This window comes from Bolinopsis microptera, chromosome 1 (genome assembly GCF_026151205.1).
Source record: "Bolinopsis microptera isolate Bmic1 chromosome 1, MBARI_Bmic_1.0, whole genome shotgun sequence".
Taxonomy (NCBI): Eukaryota; Metazoa; Ctenophora; class Tentaculata; order Lobata; family Bolinopsidae; genus Bolinopsis; species Bolinopsis microptera.
The window spans coordinates 2,591,608-2,605,930 of NC_087072.1; the positions used below are offsets into that span (position 1 = coordinate 2,591,608).

A 14,323-nucleotide genomic window follows, 5' to 3' on the forward strand; every position below is an offset into this window, starting at 1 on the left:
CTTTTAGCTCCCCTCCCTAAAATTAAACAAATTAGGTGATTTTAGAGCGTACGCCGGTAAAATCTCTAAAAAAGTGTGTTTCTAGAGCAAAACGCGCAGTTTTGCTAGTACCTCAGCTTTTGTCCCACATTCAAACGACAATTTTGCACCCCCCTAAGATGGCGCCCAAATTTTAGCAAAAGCTAACCTATTTTTAAACAGTTGGTTACAGTTTGTGACAGTACTGGTAGGACCAATACTACAAAACAACCAACCCACTAATGACAATTATATTATCAAATAGCCCATAGCTCGTTTTTTCAATGATCGAGTGGAAAATCGGACAAACAAGACATAATGTAAAGCTAAGACAGAAAAAAGGAGGAGTAACAGTGTTTACTAGACGGCATTCAGTCTAGCCTGTCACTTCACATAGCCATGGATTACACAGGATTACACAGGATTGGATTACACAGGATTAAAATTAAATTATAGATCCATTATCATGGACCGTCATAATTGTACAGAGATTAATGAAAACAATCATCTCTGCTTGAAGTCAAGGCCAGGGTTATCCTTAAATCTTAATTATGACTAATTCGCGAGGTTCTCACCAAATTGATAGTAAAATTGTTTAAGTTTCGTGCATTTGAATTACGCTGACGCATATCTTCGGTGAAGCTATTTCGCTCTTCGGAGCAGCGAAGGAAATAAGTGCACACACAGTTGACAGCATAGGAGCGCCTTTCTTGAAATTGAATATACTGTGGGGTGTTTGGTTGAATATCAAGTGAGCGGTGGCAGTGAATATGGAGGCTCTGGTGATTTTGAGGAATTACAGTTGAGTAAGGAGACAAAATTTCCATGAGATGATCTTTGAGATTTGTTTCATTGATATTGCTGGAGTCGGTGATTTCATTGCTTATTTCAATGATTGGCATTTGAGAAAGATTTTTGACTAATTTCGACCTCTGTTTTGAATACAAGTCACATATGTAAAGAACATGCGACTCGTCTTCGATGGTCTCAACGCCCATACTTGATTGGCACCAACCACATAGTCTTTGCTCACGGGGTGTGTTGGAGTATCTGCCTCTTTCAATATGGAGATCATGGGCGCTGATTCTAAGTTTTGTGGTGCTGTAACGACGAGAAAAGCCTTTGCATAAGTATAAGTAGGGCTCTCGGTTGAAGGTGTGTTTGATTGAGTGATAGAATGAGAGTTTAGAAGAAGTAGATTTTTGGTATTGCCAACATTTTTTGAATTGATTGGTTAGAGCTTCGATGATTTTAGGAATTCTATATTTTTTGCTGCATAGTGGTTTGATGGATTGACTAAAATTTGACTGATTTATGAGGGAGTCTTTTAATAATTTGTGATCACTTACAGGGTTGGGCGCGGCTTTGTTAGCTGCATTTGTATTGAGAATTCGGTGCGCAGTTACGTGATCTAGTTTGTAAATTTCATCTAGTTCAAGGAGTGGTTTTATGTATCGATACCAAGGTAAGTTTAGTGATTTTTGTTCTTTTACGGCTGCAGTGACAAACGAATTCGACTTTGATTTTGTATTTAGCCTTTTGAAGTAATTTAACGTTAAGCGAATTGATTGATAAATCAGAGGAATTCTTCCTGTTTCTCCCCAAACACCTACATTTGATGCTTTACGATGGACTCCCAATGCCCATTTTAGGAATGAAATATGCACTCTTTCTTGCAGAGAGGCGCTGATTTTTTTAAGTAAGTTATTAGGCTACAAGCGGCTACAAGCTTGAAGCTAGGCAGCTGCAGAAAAAACGCCGCGCGCGTTCACAGTTCAGCGTACGGCTTTTCGTTTTTGATTTTACAAATGACAAAGCAACTTTTAATGATTATTAATGTAATTATCGGATATTTATAATTCAATATGTATTGATTCTTCTGTGGAAAATAAAAATTGTATTTTACTTAAAAATTGTATTTTACTTAGCGGTTGCTTCTGTCGAGTTAATCGTTTTGCAAAGAGATTTATTGATCGTACTAGTGGGTGTCCATATCGGAGCACCATATAATAAAATGGGCTTGATAAGAGAGTCGAACAGTGTAAGGAGTGCTTTAAAAGATAACTTTGAACGCATGACAACCATTTTCAGGCCAAAAAATGCACGCATTGCTTTGGTTTTAAGGTTTTGTTGAGCGATCTGTACTTGACCCGATTGATGAAGTTCAAAACCAAGGTAACAATAACTGTCAACGATTTCAAGATTAGATCCGTTGAGTGTAAATTTGATGTTTTGTATGTCCTGTTTTAACGTTTTCTTACCAAAGATGACTGCTTGAGTTTTGAGTTCATTGATTTCAATGCCCCACTCCTTACAAAAATTACCGAGAATATTAAGTTGCTTTTGAGTGGTTTCCTGGTCGAGTGAAAGGAGTATAAGGTCGAGTGAAAGGAGTATAAGGCCATGTGTATACGCGTACTGCGTGACGCGCTTGTTTCGGCGGCATTCAGTCTAGCCTGTCACTTCACATAGCCATGTGTGATGTGTATACGCGTACTGCGTGACGCTCTTGTTTCGGCGGTCGCGCGCTACTGCAAGCGAGAGGGCTCTGGTTAGAGCAAGCCTGTCACTCCTCTGCATCTTCAATCGGTAGTGTTTTTAAACACCAAGCCTGGGGTCTCCGTGTAATAAAATGTTCAATATAATGGGTACATATTAATATTATGATGTCTCAATAAAATGGCTGGTAAATTTTACTGTGTCTAAAGCTCACAAAAACAGAGTTTTCAGAAATGTTCAGCATCAGATTGTGTGCATGTAGTGTGGACTATTCATCGAAATTTGCAAATTTTATAATTCAACTGGAATAATACCAATATAATATAACATTGCTATTTAACACAAATTTAAGCATTTGATATAAAACTGTGTTACTGGTTACAAACCCATTTTATACGATACCTGGTATATATAATATACGCAGAACAACGTTTTTTAATGATTATATATCTCTACTATAATTCAGAGAATTATTTCTGCTGTATGTATGTACGACCGCCCACGTGGAAATTGGGCGCGAAATAGGAAGTTACATAGTAACCGTGGTAACGAGGGTTATTACACGCACGTGCACGTGCATTGATTTTTTTAACGTCATTTTGATCAGTTTTGTTGATATTACGCTGTGTTTAGTACGAGCAACATAATTGGCTGTATCTTCAGTTGTGTACTTGTGTAGGATATTTTTGACACGATTTAAACTTACTAACAAAAATACTATTAGTTTCCTCCCTTACCACGGGTTTTCTAGTCTTACTTATAATTCAGAGAATTCCCTTTGTATAATGTTTGTACAATGTTTGTACGACCGCCCACGTGCAAATTAGGTAAAAAGCATAAGGTTGCAAAGTAACCATGGTAACGAGGGTTATTACACGCACATGCACGTGCAAAGATTGGCGAACGGCATTTTTATCGGTTTTGTTAATATTACGTTGACATACGTTGCATGCCACTTTTCGCGCGCCGCCGAAGGCGGAAATATATCTCTGATATTTGGGATACGTAACATGTATCAAATATTACGTTGTGTTTCAGTTTAGTGCGAGCAACATTTTAATTTGTAGCGCGATGCACTACTGGGTCGCGCGCGCATCAAATAATGCTTCTCGCAACCACATATGTATGCAGATCGGCGAGATGCGAAGGATTGACATCGTGAATCAACATTTTAATTGGCTGTATCTTTGGTGGGAATGAATACTTTTTGACACGATTAAAACTGACTGCCAACGAATACTTTTAGGTTCCTCCCTGTGACCACGGATTTTCTAGTAATATAGAATTTGAAAATATGTATGAAATTATGAACTTGCTGCGCAGCGCGTGTTGTTCAAATTCTACAAATTTGTTAAAAGTTTGCTTTGTCATTTGTGCATTTTCCTAAACCAGTATAATTTTTGATTTATTAATTTTTTAATTTATTTGTATGCGCTTAGCTTCTCTCAGCAGTTCAGGTGTAAAAATTGAGAAAATGAAACAAATGTGCGCAAATTAGGAAATGGGCGAGCAGCTGTAATTCATTGCTGGGGTTTGTGGTAAGTTTTCGATTTACGATGACTGTTGACGGATGATTATAATCAATGATACTTTTGATTGACGATGTCAATCCTTCGCATCTCGCCGATCTGCGAGAAAATGCGCGGCGCGACCCAGTAGTGCATCGCGCTACAATGATACTCGTCCAAATTTCTTCGAAGTAGCGCGCGCCGCTTTTTTCTCGAAATATTGTGTAGCTCTCCAAGAAATTGCTGCCAAATATGGTCTTGATATACAGCTATATGCAGATGATTCCCAACTGTACATCTCGTTTCAACCAAACCGTGTGGTACAGTTCACTGATGTCCAAGACAGGACAAACAAATGTCTTGCAGAGATCAAAACATGGATGGTAAACAATTACATGAAACTGAATGAAACAAAGACAGAACTACTGGTGTTAGGAAAGAGCCATGTTCTAAAAAAGTGTGAACTCAGTGTCAGACTACAATTCGGAAGCACTGAAATTCTACCTACGGAGTGCAAAGGAGACAGCTGGAAGAGTCTAGGTGTCAAATTTGATGAAACTTTAAACATGGAAAGACAAATAAATAATGTGAAAAGGAAATGTAGCTGGACAATGATGAACTTAAGAACTATTGGTCGTTACCTGGATGAAGGCATTAAATTGATGTTGGTGAAACAACTGGTTATATCTAAATTAGATTACTGTAATTCTCTGTACATGAATCTACCCAAGACCAGATTAAACAAACTTAGATCCACCCTTAATGGGGCAGTTCGTTTCATCTATAACATAGAAGACAGAACCACGGACTTGGTTCCCTTCTATAAGAAGGCCCACATACTCCCTATAGACCAACGAATCTTCTTTAAGGTTTTTCTTTTAACCCACAAATCAGTTCACGGTACTGCACCTGATTACCTAAAAGCATTACTAGATGTGGCTGTAGTGGATACAGAACTTTCAAACACCATGACCAGGTCGAAAAGATCTGGTGACCATCTCATGTTAAAGGTACCAAAGAATAAAAGGTCCAAAGTTGATGACAGACGTTTCTCAAGCCATGCACCGATTGCATGGAACTCTCTTCCAATGATGTTGAGATGTATTACTGATACCAACTGCTTCAAGCGAATGTTAAAGAACCATTTATATAATCAGTTTTGATGTTTTTTCTTCCCATTTGTCTTCACTTTGCAAGACACATTGGCTTTTATTTTTTCTGCACTCCATTTTATGTCTTGATCTCTACCTTTCTAGGATCTGTCTCTCTTTTTTGTTGATCATGTCACTGTATTATCATTTATAATACCTACACGTATTGTATGGTTTCTGCTTCTTTTTAGTTAAGTGTGGTGTTTACAATAAAAGATGTTTTAATTTTGTCTTAAGCCTTTTTGAGTTATAATTTTGTTCATTTTACACATTTGCTCACATTACTCACAGTCAGCCGCTCTGACATGGTTAACCTCTTCCTTGTGTTGTTGGTTAATCATATGAGCGGGACATAAATACCTCATTTCATTTCATTTCATTTCATTATGCAAGTGCTGCGAAATAATGCGCGCCAGGTCAGTCAATAAACAATGGAAAAATTTAATCCGCCAGCATTTTTTGTCATACGTTTTTGTTTTACGTTGTATGACCCGCCACGCGCTGCACGCACGAGTGCGCGGCTCCCCCTGTATCGTTGAAACTCCACTAAAGTGAAACGACAGTTTGGGTCATGACGTGATACAAAGCATTTTTAAATTCACAACTTTATACTATTTACAATTTCGTTGTGATAAGCATATTGATTTGTAGCGCAATGCACTACTGGTCCGCGCGCGCATCCAATAATGCTTCTCGCAATCAATCCAATAATGCTTCTCGCACTTTATGCAAAGCGGCGAGATGCGAAGGATTGACATCGTGAATTAAATTTCTACCGAATGCACATCCAATTTGATTGTTGATACAAAAGCTACTCAAGCTATTGTGTTTTTACAAAGAAATAAGACACGTTTTACGGAGAAATAAGACAGCAGTGCCTATATTTGTATTTCGTATTACGATAATCGACCGCTACAGCAGTGATTTTACAAATTCGAATTCGACTTAACCAGCGATAACACTCTACGGATTTGGGGTCTTACAACTTATTCGAAGTTTTACCGAAATCGCACATCTGCCCTTGGTTTCCATTGACCTGTTTTGAATTGTCAGTGTGTTCCCGCAGTGAATGTTAGTTCCGTAAGTGCTCCACACCGTGTTTCAGTATTTTCTTTCCTACAATAAGCATAATTTACGGAGGTTTTTCTTTACAATGCCACATCATTTCAATTCTGACTTTCCTGCCCGTCTTTTAATAGTCGAACAGTCAACGAATGATCAGAATTCTTTGATCATTTTGCGATGCGATATGCAATTATGAACCGGTCTGAGCTGGTGATCCATAAGAAACTGTCGACTTCTGCATTGTCTTTGTATCAGGACATCTCATGCTCACCAGTCTAATCAGTCATCACAACGACGATTATCTCTATTCTTGCTTTGAGGGTTTACATTAGGATATCATTAGAGTAGTGCGAATTATATTCTTGACTCAATATAGTTTGTAAGGGTAGTTACATGGTAGCAAATACTCTCCCTTTTGATGAAAAAAAAGGAAGCAACTCACGGTATCACTCTCATAAGAAACATGTTTCATCATTTACCGGAGTTGCAACCAAATATACACAATAAGGTTTGGTACTTTATCCGTACCTCCCCTTTCATAGAAATAATAGCAAAAATATACACCTATCTTTAAGAAATCAACATCTGATATAAAACATTGGATCAACCAAAGTTAAAACAATTTTCCTGTTAATAATTTAACGGCACTCATAAGAGGTCATACTAGGTATAAGTCCAAATGCTGTGTCAGCAACCGTTTTTGTTACTTTCTTTTCTTCTTGACTCCTCACACCATGAACTGATACCACTATGCTTTTAAGCATAGCAAAGCATATCTTGGTCCTGATGTAGTTGATAACATCTGTGTAGCTCTCCTTTCTCTTCTTTGATATCAATCTAGCAAGACGTTTGTGAAATCTGTCACATTCTGGTGCTGTAGTCCCTGCTGTAGAAAACACTAGAGGAATGAAAGACGCTCTCCCTTTTGATTGACATGAGCTATAGCTATGCTAGTTTCAATAAGACTTGTTAAGACTTGTTTCTTAGATAAAATTAATTGTACCCTGTGGTAGTGGTACCTGCCCTTACTGAGAAGAGTTTGTTTCTCTTAAATATAACATTTCGTTTCTCCTCCTGGTTGAACCCTGCCAAGGCTATAATGTTATAGAATAATAGTTTATAGTTGATAGTACTACGTTCGCAGTACGCTTCAATTTAGATTTACTGAAGGGGTATCCTAGTTAGATTCTTGATCTTTTAACAGGTACCCCTCTTCATTTAACCCTCAATCAAGTTTCCTATCATTTTGCTGAGTTGGTCGAGGAGATCGCATAGATCCATTGGATCCCTAGCTAAATGACACTGATTCGAACCCTGGACATTCTGTTCTGAAGGCGGAAGTTCTAACCACTGCACTAAGCCACCTAGCCATTAAATATTGAGAACAGTTCTCGCTCTTAAACGGTCCTCTCATAGTTTCTACTTATGCTTTTATTCCTTTCTGTAATTACTGGAAATTACAAAGTAGAGGGGCCTACTCGAAGGGAATCTTAATCGGAAGATTACAGGTTCGTAACCCACATTCGCTAGGGACTCTCATGCAAACTCCTCAAGTCTACTAAACTGAACAATCGGGTAATCTGTGATTGAGAGCTGAATGAGAAGTGGCCCTGTCAAAATGTTCTTTCTGGCACTCTTAATTGTGCCTTGTAAACCATTGTTCAAGTGAGTGAGATAAGTTTTACAGACAGAAACCTTTTGTCCACAATTATTTATTAATTAGGTTTGAAAGGTGTGCTGGTCTTTGAAGCACTGTTTTTGTTGTAGAGTATACTGATCGGAAACTGTTCCTAGCCTGTCATCCATAGTCATTAAGTTAGACTTGTTAACATTTGTATCTTATATTACATAATAATGATATTTTAAAATAATTGTCCTGCCACAATTCACTCACCTCTAGAGATGGCTAATGCCGTGAGTTCTTCAAACCTTGTTGGTCAGCTATGTGGAGATGGCTCCATATACAAGAGGAATACAGATAAGTTGCCTGATGGTAAAATCAAAGACTTGTTGAAGATGGTCTTGGATCACAAGTACTGGAGTACTGAAAGGGCTGATAACCTATTCAGAGTAAAATACATAACAGAGTATTTAGAAAGCAAAAGCACCTGTGCATCTGTAGATAAAATTCCCTGCATGCACATTATTCCTGTCGATGCTATGACTCAAATGCTGGCTAATGCGAAACCACCGTGTGTGGGGGAAGGAACAGTTGACTTTGCCAAGTTTAATGATTTCATGTGTGATTGTGATAATCAGCTCGAGGTGAGATTTAAAGAGTTCGTTATTAGCGGAATGTGTAACATGTGCCAAGCCTGGTACATTGAGCGGGACTCTGGATTTTGAACATTGGGACATAAATTCGACACTGTATCGTTAACTAATTCGCAGTTAGGTTTAAAATCTAATGTTTCATAAATTTAAGGTTTATAGCACATTTTGTTCATTCTTATTATATCTAATATCGTGATTCAACCTTTCAATGAATGTATTTTATTCCATATGGAATTATGTGCAATAGACATGTTAAAATACAACGTTTTTAATCATTGTTAATGTTATCATGTGAATTTTCCTTCAATAAATGATTATGTTAATTTAATTACATTACAATACATGTATTAGCTTTAAATATCTCTCTCTTATTTTCCATTAAATTTATTATCATTGCATCTCATATTTTTTGTAAACTTTTAGTTGCAAAGTAAAGTAAAGTAAAATTTAAGACATCACATCATCACACATGTCTCCAAAATATCATCGCACTGTGCAACATCGAAACTTTCGATCCGAAACATGAATCTATGTTTTTGTCTGTATTTATATCCACTCTTGCAATATTTTTGCATCTCTTGCTTCTTACAACGTTAAGAAAATTCATCTGATTCATTTGATTTTGTTTTGTGATCTTATTAAATCTGTCTACCCTAGAACAATGCTTGTTTACTAAACAATTTTGCATGTCTAAAAATAATGTTGTCCATTCAAAGATTGTAATACTTTTCTAGTGCATTAGTTCGTTTTCCATATCTATCTAACTGGTAAACAAGTTCCATATCACAATTCATAAAGATTCATTAATATAATTATAATTTATCAACTATTCTAGGCTAGAAAATGTTGGTATTGTTTGAGACCCCTGCTGGCCTGTCACTCTTCAAGGTTAGTAGTACTCTCTTTTTTTGGAGTATGGTTTATTTCTTACATTTCAATGTTACTTAAACTCCCAGATTGCAAGGTATCACAACAGCCACGGAACGCTATTTCCATAATGATGACATGAACATAATAATATTTCAGTCTTGCACTATTACAACTATTTGTCCTTTATTGCCATGCCGGGAAGAAAACATAATTCATAATGTTTTTACCTTCAGGTGCTTGATGAGAAGAAGATAACTGAGTCTACCGACTTTGCCAAAGATTTTGAGACTCCAGAAGGAGCCAGCAAGGTACGATAACTTAGAATTGGAACTAATGAAAATATCTTGCTTTCATACGTTTTCGATAAAGATATATTGTTGAACACTATTTCCACTTTTTGTTGTTGTTCACTCTGTTTCCTCTATAGATAGTGAAGCTGAAAGCGTTCAAGAAGTTTAAAGACAACACTGATGCTCTGGCTGCCGCTACTGGATTCATTGAAGGTATTGTAACTTGCCTAATTTTACAAACTTTTCGAGATAGCAGCTAGACCATACAGAAGTGCTCGATATTCAAATATTTTATATTTCTGTCAGTGATGTAGGTTAAGTAATAGTAGAAAACATTTCTTACACTCACTTCACAATGAATGTACAAAATGTACTCTCTCATTACTACAATACTGAGACAGAACCTTCTAGTTCCTTTTTAACCACTACTTACATTTAAGTTAGTAATGTTCAGGTAAAATTGGTAAAGGACTGAAGAAGTTCCTTAAGAAGGTTGTTATAGATGGCGGGTTACAGGAACAGATTGCAGTTCAGGACGCTACTCTCGGCAAAGCCATCAAGGTTTTTATCTTCATCTTAAAGTTTGATACCTTCTATTTTGTAAAGCTTCTAAACCAAATTATTATTGTGTTTGCACGCAGAGCTGCCCCACTGAGGTGTTAATGAGTTATTCTCACCCCAAATATTCTCAGGACTCCCTAGACTTGCCATGTGTAACGAGTTCAGCCATCAGCGAGTTATACAGAGGTATCAGACAACAAGCCCCTAGTCTACTGGGAATCTCAGAGGAGAACATGGGACTTATGTCACTCGGTCTAGCTCACAGTCTCTCAAGATATAAACTCAAGTTCAGCCCGGACAAAGTCGACACCATGATCATTCAAGCTATTTGTAAGTTGTTTTTTTGCGGTCAAAGAAAATAATAGGATTTCTGTGGGCTTACTGTACTTGATATTTCACCATATTTAAGCTCATTTACCTGTTTACGCGGCAAGGATTAGAGCTTCTGGGGTCTCGTCTCAGTGGCCCTTGTTTGGCTCATAACTCATTGGTTTACGAAGGCGCGATGGTTTTATCCATGGTGAATTTTCACTGCTAGCTCAATTTTGATCATCTTTTTACGCGCGCGTTTGTGATAGCGCACACATTTGTTCGCCCTGTGCTGTCACGTCAGCCGATCTATCACGCGGTTTCCGATCGAAATTAAACCATTTTCAGGTTATTATAAACCACTCCTTGGTATTATCTGGTTACGATGCACACTGTAATTGCACTTACAGCAATCAGCATCTCGAATAACTGTTAAATACTTCTCAGCATTGTTGGATGACATTGACAAGGAGCTCAACAACTACATAATGAGATGCCGAGAATGGTACGGATGGCATTTCCCCGAACTAACCAAGATTATTACCGACAATTTGGTGTACGCTAAAGTTGTTCAGGCTCTTGGTGAAAGGTTAGCTATGTCGATTCACATGTTACCTCTTTTTCTTAGCTCTGAAGCATTACAATTTGACTCCATACCTTACAAATCCTTTCTTATAAATTAGTTAACCCCACTTATATAGGGGCTAGGGTCTTAGTGTGTCACCAAAAACAATAACTTTCAGAACGAACGCAACCGGTTTAGATCTCTCCGAGTTTGTAACAGAAGAAATAGAAATAGAAATAAAGAAAACATCAGAAATTTCCATGGGAACGGAGATCTCAGAAGAAGACATAATGAACATCCAATATCTGTGCACACAGATCACCACGATAACAGACTACAGGAGTCAGTTGTACGAATATCTGAAGAACAGGATGAACGCCATCGCCCCCAATCTCACCATATTGGTGGGAGAGCTGGTAGGTGCTAGACTCATAGCTCACGCTGGATCTCTCATCAACCTTGCCAAGTACCCATCTTCTACTGTTCAGATTCTGGGAGCCGAGAAAGCTTTGTTCAGGTAAGATAATACTCTGTCATAACTTTTAACTTTACTTAAGCATCTAGGGATGATATGCTACAACCGGGTGTAACACACAGTTTCTCTTCAAATCCATAAATTATTCTCAGAGAGCAAGATAAGTTACAGTTAGTAAAGGGATGATTGTCTGATCTGTAGGTTTCTTTAGAATACTTAGAATAATAACAAGTTCCTTTTTTCAGAGCTTTGAAGACGAAGCACGATACCCCTAAATACGGTTTGATCTACCATGCCAGTCTTATTGGACAATCTCAGCCTAAACACAAGGGAAAGGTAAGAAACCATTTATATTATGTCGGTGATATTGTCAACCAAATTTGTTATATTACATGCTTTTCAACTTAGCCACATATATTTCAGTGCAGGTTGCATCGACTAGACATCTCATGAACCAAACTAAAATTACTTAATCTTTTCAGATCTCCAGAATGCTGGCCGCCAAAGCATCTCTAGCAATCAGATACGACGCTCTCGGAGAGGGAGAATCCAATACTGAGCTCGCATTTGCTAACCGAGGAAAGATTGAAAACAGGCTGAAACAGCTCGAGAAACAGCAGGTTTGTGCTCGAAGCTTGTTAACCATTTTGATTTTAACAGTCACCGCATGTAGTTCCATCTACGGTCCTCTTCAATCAGCTCATTCTTAATCCTTGTAATTTAGTTAATTGACTTGTTACTCAAAGTTCTGTGTTCTCTACTCTCGTCGCCATCTCAAAGTATGAAAACTAACGTTTCTATCCTAGTTGAAACGACAGAGCGGTGGAGGTAGCTTCAGAAAACAATTCAAGAGCTATGAAAATGAGACTCCAGTTCAAAAATACAACACAGACGTAGACGTTCAACTAGGAAAACGAAAGAAAGGTAATATTTGACATTAATTTAGTCAAAATCTTTGAATCTGAGACTCCTGATGACTGACTATGGATGATGAGCACATTGTTCTTAGTTGTGCAGGTCATGTTCCCAATTTTTGACGCAGTTACCCTAATCGGTTTGATGTTATTTCAGAATCAGCAGAAGAAGAGACCGTTAAGAAGCCCAAGATAGAAGTGGTCGCGACTAACGGCAACGGAACAACTGAAGAGGTTTGATTTAACACTTCAATTTATGGGTCCTTACCCGTTTTTTATTGATAATCTATCCCCTGAAGGATCGACAGTTGTGGTGATACTCTCTTATATTTGCTGATGGTATTAATTATTCTACATATGGAATGATAGTCTTGTTATATTCGTTGGTGAACATATAAATACGTGAAACAAAACGTGAGTATCAAAAACTGTAAGGAAGACATTGCAGGCGTCTAAAAACGCCTCGTTTTACTTTTCCAAACCCAGCTGGCATTTAAGCGTATCATTTTGACTCATATATCATCTTACACCATCCTCCACCAATCACTCTGATTTCACCGGCAACCTTCCCCAAGGTTGCCACACCCCAGAGGTAGGCAGAGCATCTCAATGCTATCCTCTCGTGGGCTATCTTGGCCCAGCCTCTCTTTTTAAAAAAAAAGAAAAAAAAAGGCGTCTAAAAAGACCAAAAAGTCTAAAACCAATAAGGGAAAAAACAAAAAATTGAAGAAAAAAGTGAGCATATATGTATGTAATCAGTGTACGAATTGGTACTGTGATAAACGCCCTCTGTATCATCAATATTTAGTACAATGTAGCATATTTATTGTCTATATTCAGCACTGTAAACTGTTCATATGTTTATATATATCATGTTCATATGTGTTGCGAAACCAAACCAGAGTACCAAAAACTGTAAAATCAGACATTGCAGGGTTTAAAGTCAAGGGAGAAAGGAATCAAGAAAAAAGTGAGCTTATATAGCATAAGTAAAAGTTAACATATATTAAGCATAAAAAACGGTGTGACTGATAACCGTCTTAACCGTCTTCTTTATCGTCAATATGATGTACAGTATTAATATGCAGCATAGTTAATTTCTATTGTTTATACGCATAATACTCAGCCCCTACTCATTCAAAAGATTGGTCTAAAAATTGATAACAATAACAATAAAAACTTGAGTCCATTTCTATCAGAGGTCATGAAGTCAAAGTAGGAAAATACATCTTGTCAGTTGTAAATTGAAAAAAACTTTTATAGTCTTATATTTACGCCTGTTACGCAAATTTAAATTAACGTCATGTGAAGCTTCCCCGTTTATTAATCAAGTATTCTTTTCGTTGCAACCCTGGCATTGTCAATTTAAGTGTGGAACAGTATAATTTATTAACCCAATTTGATAACACTGTATTGCGAATCAACGATGTTGAGTCCAAATTTTAACAACTTATTTTCCAGAAACCTGTGAACGGAGCAGCAGTTGAAGGCGAGAAAAAGAAGAAGAAGAAGAAGAAGGCTAAGGAAGAAACAGAATCAACCACAGACACCTCAACTGTCGAAAAGAAGAAGAAAAAGAAGAAAATCAAAACTGAGGTGGCTGAAGCCTGATAATATCATCGAACTTTTAAAACCATTTTTAGCCAAAACGCTTTGATCTTGAGTTGAATTTTTATTTTATCACGAACTAAATTATCATCATCAATTTATTGAGGGTTATAATATTTTATCTAATTTATTGAAAATATCTGTTGTCAAGTAAAACGAATGACCCAGTGATTTCTCATTGAGAATGCAGTTTTAATTTATTCTTAATTTATTGTT

The 14,323-nt window shown here is 37.3% G+C and overlaps 2 protein-coding genes across 5 annotated transcripts in view; one reads left to right on the forward strand and one right to left on the reverse strand.

Annotated features, from left to right (window-relative positions):
- The window catches only part of LOC134817291 (double-stranded RNA-specific adenosine deaminase-like), a 536,580-nt gene that overhangs the window by 446,257 nt on the left and 76,000 nt on the right, over positions 1 to 14,323 (reverse strand). The gene's annotated exons all lie outside the window — the stretch shown is intronic.
- LOC134826098 (nucleolar protein 58-like) lies at positions 9,339 to 14,314 on the forward strand. Of its 4 annotated transcripts, none has more exons than XM_063838369.1 (14): positions 9,344 to 9,403; positions 9,619 to 9,693; positions 9,813 to 9,888; positions 10,130 to 10,236; positions 10,368 to 10,566; positions 10,993 to 11,134; positions 11,289 to 11,627; positions 11,831 to 11,921; positions 12,068 to 12,205; positions 12,392 to 12,509; positions 12,657 to 12,733; positions 13,172 to 13,234; positions 13,425 to 13,469; positions 13,961 to 14,314. In XM_063838369.1, exons 1-14 carry the CDS (start codon positions 9,359 to 9,361, stop codon positions 14,108 to 14,110), a joined length of 1,665 nt encoding a protein of 554 aa, XP_063694439.1. In that variant the 5' UTR covers positions 9,344 to 9,358; the 3' UTR covers positions 14,111 to 14,314. The 4 variants fall into 4 exon arrangements, with proteins under 4 accessions (XP_063694442.1, XP_063694439.1, XP_063694440.1 ...); XM_063838370.1 differs by having other exon boundaries at positions 13,434 to 13,469; XM_063838371.1 differs by lacking the exon at positions 13,425 to 13,469.

Coding starts and splice junctions, on each gene's coding strand:
- LOC134826098 (XM_063838369.1), top strand. CDS start 9,359: ATGTTGGTATTGTTTGAGACCCCTGCTGGCCTGTCACTCTTCAAG. Junction 10,237..10,367: donor CTCTCGGCAAAGCCATCAAG/GTTTTTATCTTC, acceptor AAATATTCTCAG/GACTCCCTAGACTTGCCATG. Junction 10,567..10,992: donor CATGATCATTCAAGCTATTT/GTAAGTTGTTTT, acceptor AATACTTCTCAG/CATTGTTGGATGACATTGAC.